Source organism: Phaseolus vulgaris, chromosome 7, assembly GCF_000499845.2.
Source record: "Phaseolus vulgaris cultivar G19833 chromosome 7, P. vulgaris v2.0, whole genome shotgun sequence".
Classification (NCBI taxonomy): domain Eukaryota; kingdom Viridiplantae; phylum Streptophyta; class Magnoliopsida; order Fabales; family Fabaceae; genus Phaseolus; species Phaseolus vulgaris.
This window is the reverse complement of record NC_023753.2, coordinates 5,396,387-5,421,007: the sequence shown is the minus strand read 5'-3', so window position 1 is coordinate 5,421,007 and position 24,621 is coordinate 5,396,387. Positions and strand designations below refer to the sequence as shown.

Sequence of the window (24,621 nt, the reverse complement as noted above, 5' to 3'; positions counted from 1 at the left end):
ATTGAAATGATGGTGACATTTACATATTAAATTAATTATTATAAATTAAAATTGAAACTAATTTTGTAATGTTTATGATTTAAATTATAATACTTTTTATATTTTTTCATATTTGTACTTTTAAAATAAAACAATACAAAAATATAATTATTTAAATTATATTTCATTAATTTTTAATATCTTATATATATATATATATATATATATATATATATATATATATACTATAAAATTAAAAAAATGGATTGTCAAGGCAAGAATGGTATATTAACTTGTTTTGTCACCTTTATTATTTATTTTTCATATAATAGACACGTTTGATTTTTGTTTTTAAAAAAATTGTAAAAAACAACTACTCTTAGTACAACATGTATACTTGTGTTTGAGTTTTACTCACATTTTGTTCATTGATAAATTAGATTCTTATTTGGAAATTTTCACATGAAGAAAATATGTGTTATATATTAGTTACTTACAAGGGTACGTATGTTGACTTTATATCATCCTCACCTTTTTCCAATTTATCATTAATAATTTACTTAGGGTTACAAACTAAAATTTAGCAATTAAACATGAGGGTTAAAGCTTTTTGAGTATTTTATTATTTACTTCACTTTTTTATTTGTATATGTTTGTCTTTATTGTTTATTATTGATTTTTTTATTGTTAACAAGATTCCCCATGTGCATTAATAATAAAACCTCATATTCTTACTATAACGATAATGATTTAGGAAAAACCTTAATAGAAGTCCTATAGTTTTATTTGGAAGATTGGTTAAATCTTTACATCTTTTATAAATAGATATAAATAAAAATGTACCATTAGTCTACTAACTCTTTTGCAATAATTTTTCACTAAAATAAAACATTTACATACAAAAGTATTATTATATATATTCAACTATTATTTTAGTGACTCTTTTGAAATTTAATTTTTTTGATTTTTTTTGTTGAATCATATTTCAATTGTTTTAAATTGGTGAAGATAAATACAATAGAAAAAAAAAGGAGTTCATAATAATTTTGAGTTTTAAAAAAATCTTTAAGAAAAATAGTTGAATAAATGCAAAGAATATATTTTATTTAAATATAATGTAAAAATTATCTTTGGGGTAAAGTTAAGTCAAAATAAATAAAGGGAAACTAAGTTCGAGGGGTGAATTGTACTTAAAAGGATTTTCACAAATAATTGTTTACAATAATTCAAAAAGAATTTTAAAAAATTATTTTCAAAACAACAAATTGATTTTGTAGTTGGGATATAGTGAGGGATATAGTGATAATGAAATTGTAATAACCAATATCAATTATCACACCAGTTTCATTTATTACAAAAATTCAAACTAAGTTTGCAGAAAACAAAAACAACTGATTGATATACTTGTACAAATTATTATGCAGATATATTATAAAACAAGGATAAATAACACATAAAAAGACTCCAATATTTTATACTGGTTCGCTTACAACAAAGCTACATCCAGTCCCACCTCACACCAAGGTGGATTTCACTAAAATAACACAATTTCTTTTAAAAAAAACACACACTACAAGAACATAAGCCACTCACTGCAATACCATGTCAGAATAATGATACCGTATCTTGGTCCAATCTAACACAAAAATACAATGTAGACTAGAAGGGAACGTGATGAGAATCAAATAAAGGAGGCTTTTATTAATGAAGGGAGAGGTCATTCACCTACACATTTGAAGTTCTTCCTTCTAGTCTTTTCAAAATTAAAAGAAGACATAAAATAAAGAGAGGATCAAGCCTAAAGCCAAAGAAGTCTACAAGTTTTCAAGAATAGGCTTCATTTAAATATCTCTCTTTATAGTTTCTTTTATAAATTTGTAAATAATATAAAATGTTTAAATACATAGTTTTTAGGAAAGGTGCTTAGAGGGAAACCTTAGATACCTCTTTTGTAAAAGCATCTTTAGGCATTAGTTTAGAATTTTTTAGAAGAGTACTCTTCATGCTTCATTTAGGCGCTATTAGTAAGTAGCATATGAAGAGTCTTTTGGTTAGCTTATGTTGTAAGCTTCATGACCAGCCCTTGTTCCTATAAAAGGAGGGCTTAGGTCATTCACAATTCAGATTGGAATTTAGAGTAAAGAAACTATACTCAAATTTTGAGTGAGCATTGGAGAGCTTTTGAGCCTTCTTCTCTAGTCTTATCTTGAAGGATCCATAGTGTCCTCAAGTGGCGGCAGCACACTCATCTAGGAGCAACCATCCTTCTAGTGGCGTGATCATCCTACCTTACATCCATCTTCATGAGCATTCTTTTCTCCTTCCTTCCTTCTCTTTCAATTGTTCATGTTTAAGCTTGTTTCCTTGAAATTTTGTCTTGTGTTCTTGAGTTTATGGTTCGGTTGTTCTTATTTTCCAGCAATCCTTTTCAGTTCTTTGCCTTTTAATTTCATTTTGTTCGGTTCATTTTGATTCTTATCCAATTCTGTTCGGTGCTTTTAAGTTTTACCTCGTTTTGTTGGTTCAATTTGACAATATGAGGAACTTCCATGTGAGTTTGGATTTGGTGCTAGTTTTGGTGAGTTCTTGACTTAGAACATTGATCCAATTCTAAGAAAAAGTGCCTAACAATTGTCCAACTCAAGTTGATTCCTAAGAATGTCAAGAATCATTCTCTTCTTTGCTATTGGAATCACATCAGAACGAATTAACCTGAAAAGTGAATCAAGAAATACAACATTATCTTTCAAAGACTATTTCTTTCAAAAACTTGAATCATCGAGGCTCTCACAAATGTAAAACTGTAAATTGTATGAGTAACATTGTTTTGAAAAAATGTTGACCCTTTTATAAAGATTTAACAAAACCAATTTGTATTAAGGGTGCGATTAAGTAAAATCAATTTGTTAAAACATTGAAACAATCTGTTGATTTTACTTAAAAAATGTAATATGCATGTAAACTGATTTTTCTCTAATAGAAAGTACTCAAACTGAAACATTTCTATGTTACTTATTAAAACATGATTTTCAGTATATTAAACATATTTCAGAAAAATCTAAAACTTTAAAATATTTTCAATCAATTGATTTAAAAGATAACATATTGAAAAACTGTAACTTTCCAGAAAACAATTTAAAAACAGTTGAAAAACTTTTTAACCAATTAAAAAATATTTGTCATTAGATTCATCATCATTTCTTAAGACAAAAAGTAATTAAAGACACACAAAATAAAAACTAAACTACCTATAATCTTAAGGCAACAAGTATTCAACATGGCTTCATCAAACATCAAAGTTGGATCCTTGAGATGTCTAACAAATATAGCAATTAATGATTTTTTGTCTCTAAAATTGAATTCTATTTAATGATTTTTTAGTAGTGTATCATCTATGTTAAGGTTCTATAAAAATATATAAATAACTCCTCGTACTTGTAATTCCTTGCTCTAAATGATTTTCAGCTCGAGCAAGAGAATTACTTGAAATCTAATGGTATAGAGAGAAGTATTCAAACATAACAAAAATTCAGTACAAGCTTAACTAAGTTGAATGAATCATTTTTCTCAATAAATTCTACCAAAATTGATGACAAATTTAAAAGGAAAGAAAGAACATAGAGAATCTCCATAGTAAATATAAACTTACCCTTTTTGATAATATGATCCTTAACTCTCTTGTTAGTGAAGTGTGGTCAAATTCTTAACGAGACGAGGTTTAGAGGAATGAAATTAGAGAAATTTAGAGAGAAGTCTTATAGAAAGAGAGAATAAAGTTTATAAAGGTGAATGAAAGAACACTAAAGGCGATGAGAGGAAGAATTAAAGGAAGAACATAAAAATATTTCAGAATAAAGATGAACTTACTTTATTTGAAAATCTAATCGATTGAAAATGATCTTTTTAGTTCCATAGCTACTGTAATATGTGATCAAATTCGAAAAGTAATGAGATTTGGAGGAATGCAAATTGAGAAAAGTCGGGAAGAATTTATAGAGAAAGAGATAAGAAAGCTTATGAAAGTGAGAGAGTTCATTGTAGAGGTAATGAGAGGGGGAACATTGAACTCTTTAAGATCAAAAAAATGAGATTGAGATACTAAAAGAGTAATTAAGTCAATAATAAATAATATAAGAATATCAATATTAACTACAAATATAGATTGCGATTAAAATCCAACTAATTTTTTAATTATTCATGAAAATTAATCAAATTTTATTATACTAAAAATAAAAATTGACAACACATTGTATGAAAAAAAGTTACCTAGTTACCGTTATCATTTGTATGCTAAATATTATATCAATATTTTCAAGTTTATAAAGATTTGATTGAAACTTGATTTTTTTTTAATTTTAGATAAATCTTCTATTTAACAAATATTATTTTATCATTTTTATGCTACATATATGTTTTTAAAGTTTAAAATAAATAAAATATGTGAGTGTCGACACTGTGGCTTAAGCGAGAGCAATGAAAATAATCACCACACTACTTGAATGGTAAGTCATCACTTAAATGATATTGAATCCGAAAATATCATTTTCAAAATATCGAGAAGCCAACAATGAAAATAGCAAGTAACCCCATTCTAAAATCATAATAAAAAATATACATATATTAACTTCCACACACACACGTATATAAGAATCCAACTACCACATTCTTTACACATTCATACAAATTTCATTAATTACATTCGAATATGAACTCCGTGTGCCTACAAATAAATTCTTCATTCAACATTCAAAAAATTCAACCAGACTTCACATAAATCATCTAAGTGTCCAACCATACTGCAATAACATCTCTCCTTTTACAAACCTCCCAAAGAAAGGAAGAAAAAAAGATAAAATTATTAGTAAAAATTGAACTGCTTATCGAAGGGTTCACTTTGATCCTTAGTTAGCTTTTTTCACAGCACTTTGATCTGCCATAATAATGAAATATTAATTCTTTTTTAAATTTATAATTTTTTTAAAGAAAATAAGTTTTAAAGAGACGAAATTATGAAAGAAATAAACAACAAAACTTATACTTTTTTAATTTCTTAATTTATTTATTTAAAATTTATATTTAAATAAAAAACAAAATTGTTGTAATCATAAAAAATAGAAAAGTGAATATAATTTTTTTTAAGAGGTTGAGTGTAATTTTTTTTTATATAAAAGCTTTCATGTTAGGTATCATTATGCAACTTGACATCTTAACTAAGCTGACACATAAAGTAACAACAATCATCTATCATCACATGAAAAAATATTATTAAAAAAAAAGAAAAAAAAATACAAAAAAATATGGGAGTACTATACCAAAACTTATATGTTAACAAAACGATACATATGTAGAATACACATATTAATAAAGAATTATAAGAAAAGACTAGATGGAAACAACACTGAAATGATTCTCTATGACTAAATCATAAATTAATTAACTTATTAGTACACACATTGCCTTCACGAAAAATAAGAGTAACCCTAAGCCTGATTTTTCTACCGTAATTAAGACAAATATTTCATCGATTACGAAGTAACCACGAAACATTAGTCTTAGTAGTAAACACAACACAAACCAATGCAAAATCACATTCAAGTAAGTCTCATCTTTTGAACTTCCTCCATAGCATGTATAACTCCATAAAACTCAGCAACCATAGCAGTCTGAACTTCAGGAAACACAGAGAAAGCACTAATAAACTCACTCATACTCCCACGGAAAATACCTCCACAAGTAGCAAGACCAGGATATCCTAGCAGCCCCATCAATGTTAATTTTAACCCAGCCTGGTGGAGGGAACTCCATCTAACAAGAAAAGAACGAAAAACTTTATCAGTACGAGTATTAATACCAAAAAACTTAATCACGTTGAAATCCAATATATCATTCTTCATTTAAGCTTTAGACGAATTTCCCACTAAACAAATTAAATATTTAATTAACGAAATAAGTCTAGAAACATCAATCTTATTTTGAAATCTTATTTAAAAAGAAAAAAAACACGTGTCAAATAATATGAATTTTGCGGCAATGTGCTTTATTGTTTAAAATATATCTGAATAAAAATGAAATGATATTTGTTAGCATCTGTAACACGTTTTCTTTCTGTAATCTACTTTTTATTATGTTATTGAATAAAAAATATAGTTATATAATAATTAAAACTAGTTATCACCATATTTATATAATTTTTTTTACAAAAATTCATGTGATAAATAATAAAATTTGAAAAGAAGTATTGTTCCCATTTTTTATTTATTTTCTAAAAAATTTGTGTATTTTTGTTTAACTATATTATCGGTGCCTAGTACTCCTAACTGAAAATACGACTAACCCTAACAGAATGTTATAATGTTGATTAAATATTTTTTTAATAAAGTAAGAAGTAGAATAATAGAAAAAGTTAATTAAACAGATCCTAAATTTAAAAAGATTAAGTAAATGAAAATAAAAATGGTGGAAATGTGAAAGTTGAAAAGGAAGTGAATAAGGGAATAAGCAATGGTATTTTAAGTGAAAGAGTTATATGGAGTAATGGTATGATTTACTTTCTTGAAATGTGTACTAGGCTAAGTCCATAATGAGAAACCCAAAACTGCAATGGGCCCATTAGGAGCATTATGCATACAGGGCCTAACCCAATTACTTTTCTCCAAATTTTCTTAGAACAAATAGGCCAATTCTCTCCTTCCACTGTACTTTTATATTCATCGATGAAAAATCAATTTTAATTTTTTTAAGTTTTTAAATAATTGTAAATAAAATATAACTTCATTTTTTTAAATAACCTTAACTGTATCTCGTATATTTTTTTCCAACTACATACTTCTTCTCTTCTTGTTGTAACACTTTTATCATTCTTCATATACAATCACCCTAATTAACAGCAAAAACATCATAACTATCATCACTTTTAAAAATAAAAAAATACAGTACAATTTTGAGCATACTAAAAATAAAAAAATAATATAGAAATGGTTTTAATTAAATGTGAATTCTGGCAGGCACTGTGGTCTACTCCTGCTGCACCTGCATAAACATTCATATCTTTTGCTTCACCTTTTCCCTTTTCAATTAATCAATTTCACTTTTATACTACTCACCTAACTCTGATACATTAATTATAAATACTATAAATACGATGATATCGTTGAAGAAGAATCATAATTAGAATTTTAGGTAACTTTTTATAGACTCATCCATGCTTCTGTTCATGCGTTACTGCTTTGCCTTCTCAACAGGAGACAGCGTCCTTCCGACAACAAAAAAAATTATTCACATTTCATATTAATACTCTTCTTTCGATGCATCATCACTTTTTTTTAATATATTATCTTTTATTTCTTATACCAAAGTCATATTTAATAAACAATTCACATTTAAACAAAGTTAAAATATCAAATAAGCTTTCTAACTTAAATTGATCATAAGTAGAATAATGTCGCCCAAATTTAAAGATATTTTAAATATATATTTTTTTAAAAAAAATTTAAAACATTTTTTAAGAAAAAAAATTATGTTCCAAATTAAAACATGGTGATTATCTTATAGATATTATTTTAATAGATTTGATATGACATTATCAAAAAGAAATATTAAAGACTAATTTGCATTTTTCAAGAAAATAGAAAAGTGATTTAGAAGATAAATTTTTATTATTTAGTTGTGAAAAATTTGTTTCAACATGGCTAATACTCTACATACTTAAGAGTTAAAGTGAATAATAATTTAAATATATTTTCTTTTACTAATTTTTGAAGTATTTTTTAAAAATAAAATTATGATAATATTTTCAACTCTAAAACAAATATACCTTCTAGTAATATTATCTTATTAAACTTGAAGTTATAAAGTGAACAATTCATATTTAAATAAAGTTAAGATCTCAGAACTTTTATAAATAGATTAATTTAAGTCTAACATTTTTAGGAGGACAAATTCTATATTTAAATATTTACATCTCACTTTATTAATGAATTTGGAGATGTAATAAGTATTTTTTAAGATGTAATCATTTCCCCACGAACTTATTTGGAAAAAAATGCTCAAATATAAAATAATTTTAATTAGTAGTATAATCTCAAAATACTTTATAACTAACAAACAGTTTATTTTCAGTCAGTCTTTCTCATTCTTAATAAAAAAATCTTAGAAAAATGTTTATGAAAATATTTTTTTAAATCATACTGATTAACTTTCTTAGTTAACATAAAAAATCACTTTTTGGATAGGTAAATAACCATTTTCACCTCTCCTTAATGCACTAGTTCATTGGATATAATATTTTTATAAAATTTTAGTACACAATGATAATAAATGAATTCTATATAGATTAAATTATTTTTATTCCATCTTTTTATGTGTGATAAAAATGAAGTTCAATTTGGATATTTTTTTTTTAATTTAGTTAACTTTTTTTTATATTATATTTCAATTCAATAATTTGAATACCGCTAATGATACAAATGATGAATATTGTATAAAAAAAGAAACATAAATTGTCGATGACCTTTCCCTTATACATCATTGAATTTTATTTTAAAAAAAATAAGGTTTGAAATCAAGAAACCACGCTCAACTTGTAAAATCGGAATTTTAAATAAATATTTATTCATAATAAATTTTACATATTACTCACCCAAAAATAAAACTAAAAAAATGAAAACCATCGTATCTGGGTATAATAAATAAGTTTACATTACCTAGAAATCGAGACTAAAAAAATGTTCAAGTTCTTCAAATTTTAAATATTTTTCTAAATTTAATTACTTATTGTTTATTTAATATTTAAATATATTATTATTATGTTAATATGTTAAATAAATACATTAAGATTTTCAGTCACATATTTTTTTAAAAATTGAATTAATATAATCATGACTTTAAAATATTTCCCACACACTAAAGTGATTGTTTATTATTTATATTAAACATTAAATTTATAATGAAATGAATTTTCAAAAACAAATATGCAATTTCACTCTTTTCCAAAGTATAAGCATTTTTTTAACTTTACATTCACTATTTTACTCTTTATTCTCTCCTCTTTGCAAATAAATAAAATTTATCTTTTAATAATTACATTATTTATAGAAATGAAGTTTTAAAACATTAATTCTCTTTAATTTAAAGCCACTCTTTCTTCCCTCTCTGTTACCTTTTTTTTTTATCCTTTTTCACCATTAAAACACTTTTTAAAGCTTTTTGTACTTTTTACTCCTTTATAGGGGTTAGTGGAACCCACCCTTAAATAATGCTCAGAACGTCACAACCCTTAGGAGAAGGGGAAATTATTGCTCAGTTAGAAACTAAAATTGTTATCTATCCCTGTATTTTAGATTATAATTTATAAACTTAGGGGTATAATTTTATCATTTGTAATTAATTAATTAATTAATTTCTAATTTATTACATAATCAACCTTCAATTTTAATTTTTACTTATTGTTTTCTCAAAAAAAAAATCATATTCTCAAATTTTTTATATTTAAAAAAAAACTTAAATTTAGTCTTAAATCTACTTTTAGTTTATCTAAAACGATATTTTTTTTAATGTGTAACCGCCTAAATTTTTCTATACAAGCCCAGCAGTGCCCCCTGGAAACAAAGCACATAAGCTCCACACAGTGCCTCTCTTTTTTTTTTTTCTCCCTTCTCTCAATTTTCTCCTTCCAAACTTATCAAATCTATTTTGTACTCGAAAGGTTTATGATTCTTTATTTTTTTTTATGGTTATGTTGTTAGTCTTGGTGAAATTAGTTAATAAAAAACAATCTTTTCCATTTTTTCTACTTCACAGTGAGATGTTGTTATGATTGAATAATTTGTTATAAGTCTCTAAGTAGTTTTATTGTTGATTTTGGAAATCTTTTTGGAAACAAGTTATCCACGTAAGGGTTGAATTAATTTTAAATACAACTTAAAAAATAGAGTTAAGTTGTTGGAAAAGTTAGATTTCTCATATAAATAAATTAGCTGAATCTAAAATCTAAACAAATCGATGTGTAAATTTTGGATACTTTCAACTTTAAATCTATTCAACCTTTTTTTTTTATGTTTAAAGAAAATTTTACATGTAGAGTTAGGGAAAATATGAGTCTAAAAAATCAGCTTAGCAAATTTGTCCTGCGCTAAACGAATTTGAGTTGCAGTTTTAGGATGCTCTCAACCTCAAATTCGCTTAGTCAAGTTTCTAGCACTCAACGAATTTGATATGCAACTTTTAGGTGTTTTTCTACCTCAAAATCACTTAACCAATCTTTTATGCGCTCAACTGGGCTCAAGCCTATCTTAATTAGCTCAAGCTCTTTTGACAACATTTGTCATTTTTGCTTAACTACATTTTCATTCAAATTGTTATTTTATCAAATATACTAAGCCAAAGTAACAAAGTCCCTACTAGAGTTAAATAATTACTCTAAATCAAAATGAAACAACCAATACTCGATAACTTTATCCTTTAAGTGATTCACCAAACTCTTTAAATACATTCATTTACTTATTCAAATAAAAAAAACAATATAATTTTTTATAACATCTACCATATATAAAATTTCACATTCTAATATCAATCAACTTCTAATATACTTAAAACAAACAATCCTGCAAAAAATTTTAAGACTGATGACCATGTCACCCTCACATCCAGATCTTCTAGCCTAGAATTCTATTGGAAATTAATACTAACTTCCCTTACTTGAACTTGACCAACAGATGATCACTGAGAGCTTCAAACCTACCAAAAGCTCAAGGGTAGCCCAACCTGCATCACAGAGTCCTGATAAAAAAATCCATCTATATCCCTAGGACCCTGAGCTAACAAAGATTAGCCATAAAGCTAAAAGAGTCACATGCAAAGCCTATACCAAGAATAACCTAACAAGTTCAAAATTTGACTCAAAGAGAAGAGCAAAAATGAATTTACTCTATTAAAGAATATGATCAGACAGTCCTGTAGTATTCACTGTCAGGAGTCTGATGACAGACTCCGATCGTCAAACTAATGAGCGAAGAGATCAAAATCTTAGAGAGAGAAGAAAGAAGAAAGAGAAAAGGAAAAAAAGGTTTTCAGAAAGATGATGGTTCTTTTGAGATGAAACCTGAATAACTGAATTTTTATTATATACTATTTTAACTTTAATAATAAAATATTTAGCTGTCCTTTTAATTATATTATTTCTACTCTAATACTATTTTTTTCGATCCTTACGAACCTTAATTGTGAAAAATTTAGAAAAAGATAAGTATATTTAATTTTATGAACATAAATGAAGATCACTACAAAGTATGCATGTAAAAGATCTACATATAATGTTTTGAACCAAAATGTTATTAAATTTAATCTTTACTTATTAACTAACAGTAAAAAATATTTTTCTCAAATTTATTATGTAAAAAACATTATTCATATTTTATGTAACTTTCTTACTCTCAACATTAAATATGAATAAAGAAATAAAAGTCCAAAGACATAACAAACTGTTTCTTTCTTGGTGATGAAACACAAGAACAGGTGGGGTAATGAAAAGAAAACAGTGAATTATAGAAATATAATAGCTCTACTACAATAAAGTGTTTTCATTTAATTTAGTGTATAAGATAATTAATATTGTACATGAATTAATTTCACCCGGTCATATTTCTTTCGAAAATTGTGTCTCATTTGTTTAAGCATTAACAAAAAATTTGGATTAGGAAATAAAAAATAAAAAATAAAAAATAGAAAAAGAAAAAGAAAATATAATAAAAATAAAATTGCATAAATTAAAGAAAAGAAAATAAAAAGGAGAAAAATAAATAGAATTTTCAAAATTGACAGAGACAATTTTTTTTTCTAAAATAATTTATATTATTAATAAAAAAATTATAAAATAATGTTTAAATTAATATTTATATTAAGCTATTAATATTTTATATTTTAAATTAATTTTTAATAAATAATAGAGACTAATTTAAAATATAAATAATTAGTAGATAAAATTTTAATAGTTAAATAGACATAAATTTAAAAACTATTCTATAAATTTTTATTAATAATATAAATTACACTAAATATCAATTATTTTTTAAGTTTATAAAATATCTCTTATTTAATATAAAAACTAATTATTTTGATTTTTAAAATTAAAAAAATATTTATAACACTGATATATATTTTCTACTTTTATTTTTTAATATTAAATACATAATTTAAGAATGATTATGTATTTAAGTTATATTTTTAAAAAACATTTTTATTTTAAAAGTTGTTTCAAATGAGAAGACACCATGAAATTTGGGTGGTTTCAAATGAGGAAGCATTATAGTGTTTGGAGGGCACGGATGGACATGCTGCAACACAATGCCCTCTTTACATGTCTCGGTTATGTTTTTCTCTTTAAATTAAGTCACATTCATAAAAGCAAACACGCCCTAAAAGTGGTGCTTCACCAATGCAAAATTTTGTGTCCTTTAGGGCTTTATATGAATTAGGTTTGGCCAATCCATTCAAAATAATAATTGATAAAATCGTGTTTTTCTTGGTTTGATTGTTTTAAAATATTCAATAAATATTTAGAAAAATATAAATATAAGTGAATTGTATACTATAAATATGGTTAACCATATCCTCATATCCAAATTGAGATTATTTTAGATTCTTAAAACGATAAATAAGTTAGTAATTAATACATTCTAATCAATTCATACTATTAGAATGTAACGAGATTAACCTAAAAAGTCATAATAATTTATGTTTAATATGAACAGTGCTCTCGATCGCCTATATAAATAGGTGAATGTCACGTAATAAAATGTAAATTTTTTTATAAAATTTATTGGTCCAATTACCAAATGATGTCTCAAAAAGTGACTAATACAGAAAAGTTTAAGACTAACAAGGTAAAGCATAAGACACCTTCTTGGTCCACAAAAGAACAATTGGCGTCCACCGTGAGTTTGAAAAGGAGTGACACAAAAGTGTTCAATGATATCTACAAGAAATATGACTAATGACCAGAGAATTGAGACCGAATACATGACCTTACTTATGGACCTCCAGAAGGAGATGATCAAATGAAACAAAGGAGTGCATAAGAGATTCATGCCCTTAAGAGGGAGAACGAAAAAATGAAAAGGAAATTGGAAGTGACACACCCATCCCATCCTCAAGAAGAGGAATTTCAAGAACCAGTGACTAAAAACATTATGACATCGACTTTGAGCTTTGTCAATAACATTAACCTATGGAAGAAAAGTCTTAACTTCACACGTCACCAAATACTCCACTAAAACTAGGAGTACTTGGTGACACCCTTTTGTTGACACAACAATGAGTGTCTAACTCCCTCCCAACTTAAAATGATTATCTTTCAAAAGACTTAATCTCTTAAGACCAAACTTGTTGAACTTGGGAGACTAGTGTATTATACATGGTTGAAATGGTTGATTGAGATCATACTTGGACTCAGACCATTTTTTATTCCAAAAAAGTCAAATAGGTAAATAATAATTAAAAACTAATTAATACATCCTAATAAGTTTGTATTGTCATACTAAAACGAAATTATCCTAAAAAGTTGTACTAATTCAGGCATAATGTGAATAGTGTTCTCACTCGCCTCTATGAATAAATGAATGTTATCTGGTAAAAGATACATGTACTTGTATAGTCTTAGGAGCCGAGATAGCAGGATGTACAATTGCTGACGTGTCAGTGATTTCCAAATTCCTTCAAGTCTCATTTCTTCAATGTTGATGCTCAGTCGGTCGGGGATACCTGCGGATTGCACTCCGATGCTCAAATCAGTATTATGGTTTAGATGTATTATAGCATAACGTAAAACGTACATCACTTCTTCACAAAGGGCTCTATTTATAGTGTTTGGTTTATGAGACGAATATCGGTTGTCAAGTGACATGCATAGTGGTTCCTTAATGCTAGGAACATATATCTTTCAATTTAATTAGTTTTATTTGTTATGTTGGAGATGTTTTCTGTATATTTCGGAGTGTAAGTTGACTCATTCAACGTCATCATAATTGTTGTTACTTGTTTATTTATTATGTACCTTTGTGCTATTTGACTAATCGATCGTTCGTCGTATCAAAACTGACTCGTCCGGTATCAACCAATAATACACTTTCTTACAAAGCTCAAATCAAATACAATTAAAGTGTACCAAATACAATTAATTGCTCAAATGAAATACAATTAAAGTGTACCAAATACAATTAAAGAGTGAAAGAACTTTTTACAAGTATATCTTCATTCAGACTAAAACAAAATTATCCTAAAAAGTTATAGACCTAATGTAAATAGTGTTCTCAGTTGCCTTTATGAATTGATGAATGCTACTAGATGAAAGATACATTTTCTTACCAATTTATTACTCCATCCAAATTCCAATAAAGACCCACAAAATAACCAACAGACAAGAGTTCAAAACTAATTAGAGAAATCAAAATATATATTTCCGGTCCACGCAACAACAATAGGTATGATGAACATAAATTTTTATTTCTAGAATTTTTTGTAGTCTTCCTTTTTACCGATAACTTGTAAATTTAACCAATAATTTATCCTCTCTTAGTGGTAATACTGTATTTTGACAAGAAATTTCACCCAGGTGTTATGTTTTAATTAGAGAAAAAATTTGTGATATGCATAACTTAACTTATGGCAGATTTTTACTTCTAGTGATTTTTAATATTAGAAACTGAATTAAACAAATATAAATCCTTCATCTTGAAGACAAAAAAAATGCATCTGCTTGGTCAAAAAGGATTTTTTAAATCACTAAATATAATTAAAATATATATCTAAATCAAATTGAACAGTAAATTTTATATAAAAATATGTGTTATCATTGGAGAAATATATTATATTTGAAAACCAAATGAATGACAATCCATCGAAGAGTAGCGAATGTAAAATGAGTGCGCCATGAAGAGCATTGGATCCAAACTATTTTCCCATCTTCATTTCGTTTTATTTTATTGTTGGTTGCCCCTCTCAGAAAATGAAAAGACGTTTACTTATACCTCTGACATGTATCTGCAACACATGTAATGCAGTGAATATTTTTTGGAAGATAAATAACAATCATACACTTTATTTCTGGTAAAGAGATGAAAAACAGAAAAGAAAAACATTTGCAATTTTTTTAGTAGGAAAACGATAAATAAAAAAATACGAACAATATAATAACATGTGTAGTTTAGACTCATAAAATTTGATTGTAATTATGATTATATAAGTAAATATTTAACGTGCGATAGTAAATGGTTGACGCGAATAATAATATAATGAGTTAAATATTTGAAAATGAATTAAAAATATGAGAAGTAAAATAGAAAAGAAAGTAGAAAATTAGTGAAATGAGAGGGTTTGTTTGTTTGAAGGGACTTGATACAATTCACCTAGTTGGAACCCACCTATCACAATCATTCTGGAGTGTTGTAGGACCCGTGCCCCCTACCATTTGGGCCTTTTCCCCTAATACTCAAACAACTTCTTTCTCTCTCTCTCAGTCTCCTTCTTTTTGACTTGGACTTTCTCTCCCACACCAACTCTCTCACGCAATAATCTTCTCTTCTCTTCTGCTACAATAATACAACATCGCATACATATCCTCCCTTCAACATCGTCATCTTTCTCACTCTTCAACTCTCAACTCACACTCATTTATAACCTGCGCACCCCACCTTGTCCATAGGCGTAATGCGCCACCATCATCACTTCCACTGGTTAAAAACCTTCACCACCTTCACTTTTCTCTTCTTCTCTTCCGCTTCAGCCGTAACCGCTCTCACCCCACAACCCAGTAAGTGCACACTTCCACACAATACTAAAACTTTTTAAAAGAAAAAGAAAGGAAAAACCACCCCACTTCCTTTTCAAGACCACACGCTTCAGTTCTAACTTTTCACGTTTTGTTTTTGTTTTTGTTTTTTCAGGTGGTGGGGCTCTGAATCACCTTAACCGAGAAGAGAACCAAAATGGGTCGCCGGTGGAGAGACTGGTGGCGGGGGAGAAGAGATTCGGCGGGCCGGGGTCGTCGCCGCCGTCGTGCAGATCCAAGTGCGGTTGGTGCAGTCCTTGCATACCGGTTCACGTTCCAGTCCAACCCGGTTTAATAATTCGCCTCGAGTACTACCCTGAAGCATGGCGTTGCAAGTGTGGGAACAAGCTTTTTATGCCATGACGTTAATAAAAATTAGCATATATATAGTTATGGATTATAAAAATCCTAGTACAAAAGAAGAACACAAACGTTGCCAGAACCGAACAGGAGAACATTGCAGGCAGTAGCAGCAGCCGTCTTAAATTTTCCCTTTTGGGTATTTATTTATTTTTATCTCAGTGTTAGTGCCTTTCTTGCACTGATTAATGTTGCTGAGGTTGAGTTGTTTAAGAGTACTATGTTTATAGTATTATTGATGTTTATAGTATTGATTTTTGGATTAACCTTTTGAGGGAAGGAGGGAGGGACAGTCTGGAAGGGAGTGTTGGGAATGTAAGATGTTGAGGTGTGATTACCGAGAGGAATATCTTAAACCTTTCTCTGCTTTTAACACACTACACTCCCACTTCTCTATATGTATTGTTTCCTTCTCTATTTGTATATGATTTCATTCCCCTTTTGGTTTATGTTTCTGGCACCTTGCAATTGCATTACCCTACCACCCTCTATTATTACAAAACAATGAAGGTTGTAAGCTGTAATTATGATGAGTAGCTTCTCTTCAGATATCCATCATGGATACACAGTGGTAGGGGGAGGAGGGAGCTAGCATATATATTTGAATGATGCCAGGTAGCTACCTGGGTTAACATGTGTTCAACTTTTGTTTGTACTTGAAGTGGTTGAAATTTACGCTACCTTACTGTTTTAAGGCATTTAGGTTTTTGAGGTTGCCTTCTTAATTTTTCATTGTTTGGTTTTTGTACTTTTGAGGATTTATTATAACGCGACCTGTCTCACCCCTCTCAGTGATTGCTTGACCGAGAGTTTTTAATTTGAACTGTGTGAGAGTTGTTTATATGTGCACGCGCCGGTTCCCCCTTCTTCCCCCTTTCATTTTCCATTATATGTGTGCACATGCCAACAAGTGGTGTTTTCACCTCTGCAGAAAGCAACGTTTGACACAGCAACAAGTTCAGAGTCATATACTTAACAAAAGAAACACAGTCATATGGGGTTGCGTCTGTTTGTTTCATTAGTGTCTGTGAAAACGGACGAGAGTTATAATTTTTTAACCTACAAGTTGCCACTTTTCCTCATTGCTATACTTGTTCATATTCCTTTCATTTCTTCATATACGTGCTCAGCCGACTTAATATTAACCTAATCAAGGGTATTCCTCTTGTCTCTTTGTTTTGAAAGATTACGTACTTTTTGTTTCCCACTGGCTAGAATGACCATTTAAATTCAAAATCCTATATTTTCACACTTCCAAGTGCCTCAAGTGCGTATTTGTTTACACCATGGAAGCATGGATTAGATTAATTAAAAATATGAAGTTAAAAATATGTTAATTATTTAGAAGGTGGATTCTATTCTGTATAATAATTTTATATAACTTGAATGAAATTTATGCAAAAACATGTGTTATTGCACCCAAAATGTGCATGTTGGTGTTTTTGTCTCTTAAATATTTACACGATTATTACTGGTTATGTAGTTAACGGGCGAGACGTTAGTCTTCTTGTAATTATTGATTCGTCTCCTAAATATCATTCCTATGATTGGAAGTGAGATATGATTTCAAATTTTTTTACTTGAAGATGTTTTAGTAATCAATGTAACCAATATTTCTTGTTTTGGCTTGTTAACTTTTTTATCGGGGGGTCCATGTTATACACATGAAAGTAAAAATGAACCTAGGTGCCATGATTCAAATTGCGTATTTATGAAAGAGCCATGCACATCTTCCTACACTGTTTTCGAACAAGGTTGAAATTAAGAGAATGATTCGAGCTATTATTCAATTGGTTGATCTGCATTTCTTCTTTTTTCTTTGTACAAACTCCTCCTTCTTTCGTCATTCTGCTTTTTGGTCTATGCAAAGTCCAGGCTTTGATAGTACTTGCAAAAAGACACTTTGACGTTTAAGTAAGAATTCGGTATTTGACACTCAATGTTCTGAGTATTGTGTAATGACATACCTGATTCTTGGAATCTGTGCCTATTTTTTTTATTATCGAGGGACTTTTGTTATTGGACCGAAATAGGGAGTTGGGTCATGCTTAGGGATGTATTACATAATGTTTGACTACTTATAGCCTCATTAATCCTGCTTAGGTATATTGATCTTTGTGGTGTAGGTCGACTTGGACCGAATGTTGAGTCATGATCTCTGTCGTGCAGACCCTACAATTACACTTGCCCCACAGACTCAAGGATGTTTAATCCAAAGAGTCTTTGTCTAAGGTCTTTGTGAAAGTTTGGTTTTCCGAGGTTAGACGTGACGTTGAAGGCATCGAACGCATGATGTGACGCGCATTAATGAGAGATGTTTGGGCACTCATTGGATTGAGGGAGATCAAACGAATGAGATGAAAGTGACGCTTAGTCTCTCGAGTCCCTCAAAGGTTATAAATAGTAGTCCCCTATAGTTTTGAGGTACTACTTTACTTACTCCGACATCCGAAACTCATTCATCCTGGCACGTTGCTTACCCTACACCCGGAAAGGTTAGTCATGTCTTCCTCTTCATCATCTTCTTCTTCCTCTTCATCATCCCCTTCTTCTTCTGGCTCTTCCATGACCGAGCCTTTGTCGGTCAGGGCAATTCAAACGTTGCCCCCGTGGAGGATTTTGTAGGGGCTGATGACTCGGACAGTGCTTCCGATCAATCAGATTCTCCTGAAGAGTCATCCCATAGTCTGAGATTTGACTAGGTTGATCCCAAGGTGACCGAGTTTATCTTTGTCTACCATGACTCATCTTCCATTGACTACTTCATGAATAAGTATCATTTGTTAAAGTCAGATACTTCTGACAGTATCTTGACCATTGATTACTGTCGTCCGACCGACACCATCTGTAAGGGTCGGTCATCCTATGATGGTCCTTTGTTCTTTGTATATTCTTATCTTTTTTCTGACCTCCATGTCACCTTGTCCTTTAATGACTTCACCATGGGTGTCCTTCAGACACTCAACGTTGCCCATTCGCAACTCCATCCCAACACATGTGCCTCCCTCCAAGCCTTTCGGCTCATGTGTGACATGCTTCGTCTTCATCCTACTCCTTCCACCTTCCTGCACTACTACACATCTCACCCGTTCGACCCGGTTAGCTGGTTATCCCTTATCATCTGACCAAGTAATTTTCTCTTCGCCCCCTTCACATCCTCTTAAAAAAATTTCAGAGAAAAATTCTTCAAAATTTTATCGAGCCCGAAGGTATGAAGCTCTTTTTTTACGAGTTCGGGCGGTCCAAATTTCCTTTGTATTGGACCAAGACCCCTACCCGTTTCAAGCAATGGTCTCGTCCGGTCGCTAGTGCTGAGGAGCAGGAGGTTTGTAACTTTCTTTATAGCCTCCCGGGGGAGACTTCTTACCGGCAAGATCCTGTCGGTATATAAGTCGTCTCGTTCAGGGTATGCTTGTATTTTTTTTATTGTTTTAACACTTGTTTGGCATATGCTGATGGTTAATATATTTTATTTGTTGCAAATATCACGGCAAAAGAAGTTCCCCAAGCAGTCGACATCTTAACTATTTTTCGTAAGAAGTCGGCCGGTACGGCCATGGGAAGCTCGGAGACGGTTATTGCCGGCAACTCGTCCACTCTAGAGGTCGGACTTTTGTGTTATACTGCCTAGCCGCTCGGAGCTTGCATGGGTCTCGTATATATTGCTCTTGTCTTGGAGCTTGTTTAGCCGATCGAGTCCGACCAAAAGACTCTCTTAATTCAAGGATGAATCGAAGAGTTGCCTTCTGAGGGAAGGCTCACCTACCTCAATCGAAATCATGGTTTCGGTGCCGTAGGTGAGGCTGTAGGACATATCCTGTGTTGATGTTTGGGGGTGCAACGGTAAAACCATAAGACTTCCATTATCGTCCTTCGTCGTACCAAGTCGCTTCTTAAGCTCATTAAGGATGATCTTATTTGCTGCCTTGACTTGTTTGTTAGTCTGGGGTGCTCGACCGAGCTGGTTACTGATTTTATGGCGAGGTCCTCGTAAAAGGACTAGAGTCCTCGATCAATGAAATGTCGATCATTATCGGATGGTGTGGAGGGCTCCAAACCGATACACAATGCTTCTTCACACGAAATTTTGAACATTTTTTGTTGAGATGGATGCGAGGGGCTCAACCTCGATCCATTTGGTGAAATAATAGTCTATCCCAACCAAGAGGAATTTAGTTTGTCCTTTGCTTGGGGTGAAATGACCAATAAATGTCTATTCCCTAGATGGCGAACGACCATGGGGATACCACATTGTGGAGTGTCTCGGGTTTGAGATGAGACAAGGGGTCGAACTCCTGACACTTAGTGCATTTCTTCACATAGTCTGCACAGTCACTTTGGACGGTCGACCAATAGTAACTGACTCTAAGGACCTTCGTTGTCATTGTCCTCTCGTCTGAGTGGTTTCCACATGCTTCTTTGTGAGTGACACACTTTAGTAACAATCAGAAGTATTTTTCATAGAGGTCTTGACCGATTATGGTACCTTAGACACTGTTGTTTCATTGCCTTCTTCTGCACTTCAAATTTTTTTAGTTGAAGATGTTTTAGTAATAAATGCCAATTTTGGCTTGTTAACTTTTTTAACGAGGGGGCCATGCTTATACACATGAAAGCAAAAATGAACCTAGGTCCCATGATTCAAATTGCGTATTTCTGAAAGAGCCATGCACATCTTCCTCCACCATATGAATTATGAAGCAAAAACATTGCATAAAAATCAAACGGGGGGAGAAACATTATCTCTCTCTATCCTGTTTACTTTTGAGAGGCGATTAAAGTTTATGTGTCTTTTGAATGGACCTAATTCATAAATCCTAGATTAAGATGTGTGACTTTGGATTTCATATTTTTCCTAAAGAAGAATAAAATAATGGGCCAACAATTATGGATAGATGATAGTATTATTGTAGTGGATGACATGTGAGTGACGAGTCTTGGCAGTGGAGAAGTTCTCCAATTCCAAAGCGAAGAAGAGAGAATTGGGGAATTCCCCCCAAAAATGCAGTACACACACGAGGGGGTGAAAGCTCCTTTCTCTGCAATTGGGTTGAACAGAGATACACAGTTGCTTTGGCTAGGTACCCCTGCTGTCAGTGTTGCTTGTATCAATTGAGGTAAAAGTAAAAACTGCCACAAGGAAAGCCCCCATTCACAAAATAACGCAACACCCCTTCCTTCTTTCAAACCACCCTTTCATCTCGGACATTTCCACTCCCAAAACAGCAATCTGCCAATGGGATGGATAATAATTACTAACATTTTTTTCTCTCTTTACGTTACAAACTTAATCATTTTCATATCTATCAACATATTTCTAACATACCTGGAACATTTTTTGGTTTAAAAAATTAGCTGGCACTGAAACACAGAGAGAAATGTACAGCCCGAGAAGAGTGTCTGCTTTTTCACGAGGCCTGGCAGTGTTGTTGTTTTTTGTTTGTTTTTTTTTTCTTCTCTTGCACTTGTAATATGTCACAGTCCCACAGAAAAAAATGTATTTAGTATTTTTCTTTCAAGGTTTGACAAGACAGATTGACAATGAGACGGGGAATGGGTGAACCAGTTTGCTCCAAAAATTGACATTCAAAATCCTGAGGCCTTATCAGGAAGCCCATTACACCACACACATGAACATGACAGCACCCCACCTTCTTCAAAGTCAGGTTAGGTCTCTGAAAAAGATGGAGTGATAACTTTAGATGTGATGTCTGATTAGACTGTGTTGTTGGGATTGCCGGTGAACTGGGAAAGTGGTTTGAGCCCTCACCACACTCACATCTTTATTCCCATCTATCAAAATCTTTCTTTCACACCATTATCGTCACCCACCACCACCTTCCCAGTCCTGTGCTTGACCATAAAACCCTGATCAGATTCAGCACACTTTTTTGACATTTCATCTGCTCGTGTTATTTCTAGGAAATTTCATTGTCAATGCAGTGAAAGTGAATGCACGTTATATAGTTTATATACATGTTTCGTTTGAAATAGACGGTTCTTGCTTGTGCCTTGTTTGCAATTCAATTTTGCTTTGTTGGGTGGTAGTGAATACAGAGGTCACAGCCTTACTGCACATAGTATATACAACCATTGCCTTCCGACCCACTAAGAATAATCAGACAACATGTGAACTGATTCGGGTCCATAAAATTTGACAGACACCAGTGGGAGAAACACGGGCATTAATATTATTAGGTATCAATCGGACACTAAAAAGATATAAAGTTGGTAGAGATCAATGTCTGGAAACATTACATTGAAAATGAAACATGTGATTGTACTTCACCAATAGCGATTATCATAGCTCCCAAGTCTAAATTATTGAATTGGAAAATAGAAGTATACTTGCCCCTAAAATGATGTTTTAGCAGCACTTCTGGACCCATACATGAGAGAGGCTTCAAGGTTTAACTCAACTCCCACAAAAGTCTGATTTCATGTATAATCTTCTGGACCCACATTATGCTAAAGTAAAACAATTCCAAATTTCCTTCTTTTTTTTTTATTTAAAAATTAGATGAATTGAAGATGAAATACTTACTAAATCTCTTCGTCAGCAACATAATTCAAATTCACAACTCTAACAAATTATACAGAGAAATTTGATCTGTGGAACTTGTGACTTTTCTTTTTAAGGATTCCTTTGAACACGAAGAAGTCAAGATTGTAACAGTCCAATCATCATACTGAATCCTTATTAACTCTTATACTAATGGGGAAAAATTGAAAATTTCAATTTTTTTATACAATTATATTATAGCTTCCAATATTATAATTTTAATATTTTTTTATATAATTTAATTATAAATTCATTATTTATTATATATATTTATTTACACACTTATCACATAGTCAAAAGTATTATTTTTCTATAATAATTAATTAAATAAATATTTAATTAAAAAAAAACATAACTTATTATAATGCAAGCTACTTACTTTATTTTAGAGGATAATATTAATGTAACAATTTAAACATCATAATTCCATTTCACTTCATCCACTCATCCACTTAACCAATACCATCGAACCATTTATGCCACATGCAATAATTCTTGTGACATATATAAAATAATAAACTGATATAAATTATATAAAAAAATCAAAAATAACATTTATATGATAAAAATTAAAATAAATAATTAAATAACAACGGTTGGTAATATATCCTTTACTTATATAAAAATTTCAAGGAAAAAATAAAAAAAATTTGAAGAAAACAATTTTATGGATTACATAATTTTTAGTTCCTACAGAATTTCAGATTTTAGTCTTTACAACTATTTTTGTGTATATTTAATGATTTCATATAAATTAAAACCTGAAATCTTTCATATAAATTAAAACCTGAAATATTTCATACAAATTAAAAACTTATGTAACCTTATTTTCATTTGAAAATAACGTTCAAACTAAATTTGTATAACAGTTTCGTCGTTGTTGACAACCCGTTTGACTTTTTGACATTATTTTTTCTATCAATTCTTTGAGTTGTTTGAATTGTTGACATAACTAAATTCCATTTAACCTACAAACTAATGTACTGGTTTTATTTTATACACAAACAAAAAAAAAACACATTAATTTTCCTGTTTTCATCTAGGTTGTCATTTTGAACATAGTACGTGACCACACAGCAATAAATGAAAGTGTTGTGCTTGCACAAAGAGTGGGTACCCTCAAGATTCTCGCCTGACCAAATAAAAAAGATCTGAATTAAATTTGGGTATATGATCGAATTGGATCGAAACAAGAGATAATATTGAATAAATAAATTGGTAAAATGGATGATTACAGATTTTTTTCAATAGACAACAATTAAAAGACTTCCAACTCATATATATTAAAAAATTATCCAAAAAAGATAAGGTAAACAACATGTGTCACTCTCATCCTAACAAAATCACAAACTCTTTAGAGAATATAATAATAAAAAAATATCCCTACTGAACCAACCTATTAAATCTTCTAACCCTTTCACAAAACTTAAATCTTTCAATTGTGTAAAGGTACAATTGATTATCACCTAAAGTTATAAAGTTATGTTTATATTGTAAGCATCCCTCATTAACACATTATCACAGACAAGATTCAATATTTCTTAGTTCCATTTTCCAATTGACTAACTAAATGTGTCATAAAGACTGACATATGAAATGCAAAAATATGACCAAAAGTCACTGATAACTTTTTTAAAGAAATTAAAATTTTTTTATCGGTTCAGCTTATAAGATCACAAACAATGCAAAGACCAAATATTTGGGCCTCCGCAAGACAATAAAATTTGATGAAGTGTTGTTATAAGGTGAAGTTTTCACACATATATATCTATATTATATATCTATATTATGAAAGGTTTTACTTTTTAATTGATGTGATCATTAACACAATTTTTTTAAGTTGAGACTGTCAACTCAACTCATGTACGAGATTACATATTATGGATGATTCGATGATGAC

The 24,621-nt window shown here is 30.2% G+C and overlaps 1 protein-coding gene across 1 annotated transcript; it reads left to right on the top strand.

The window, feature by feature from the left end:
* The first annotated feature begins 15,466 nt into the window (after positions 1–15,466).
* Positions 15,467–16,608, top strand: LOC137829541 (EPIDERMAL PATTERNING FACTOR-like protein 5). The gene is made up of 2 exons (XM_068636363.1): positions 15,467–15,781; positions 15,915–16,608. The coding sequence occupies exons 1-2, from the start codon at positions 15,679–15,681 to the stop codon at positions 16,160–16,162; spliced, it is 351 nt and encodes a 116-aa protein (XP_068492464.1). The 5' UTR covers positions 15,467–15,678; the 3' UTR covers positions 16,163–16,608.
* Positions 16,609–24,621: the final 8,013 nt, after the last annotated feature.

Coding starts and splice junctions, on each gene's coding strand:
- LOC137829541 (XM_068636363.1), top strand. CDS start 15,679: ATGCGCCACCATCATCACTTCCACTGGTTAAAAACCTTCACCACCTTC. Junction 15,782..15,914: donor CGCTCTCACCCCACAACCCA/GTAAGTGCACAC, acceptor TTGTTTTTTCAG/GTGGTGGGGCTCTGAATCAC.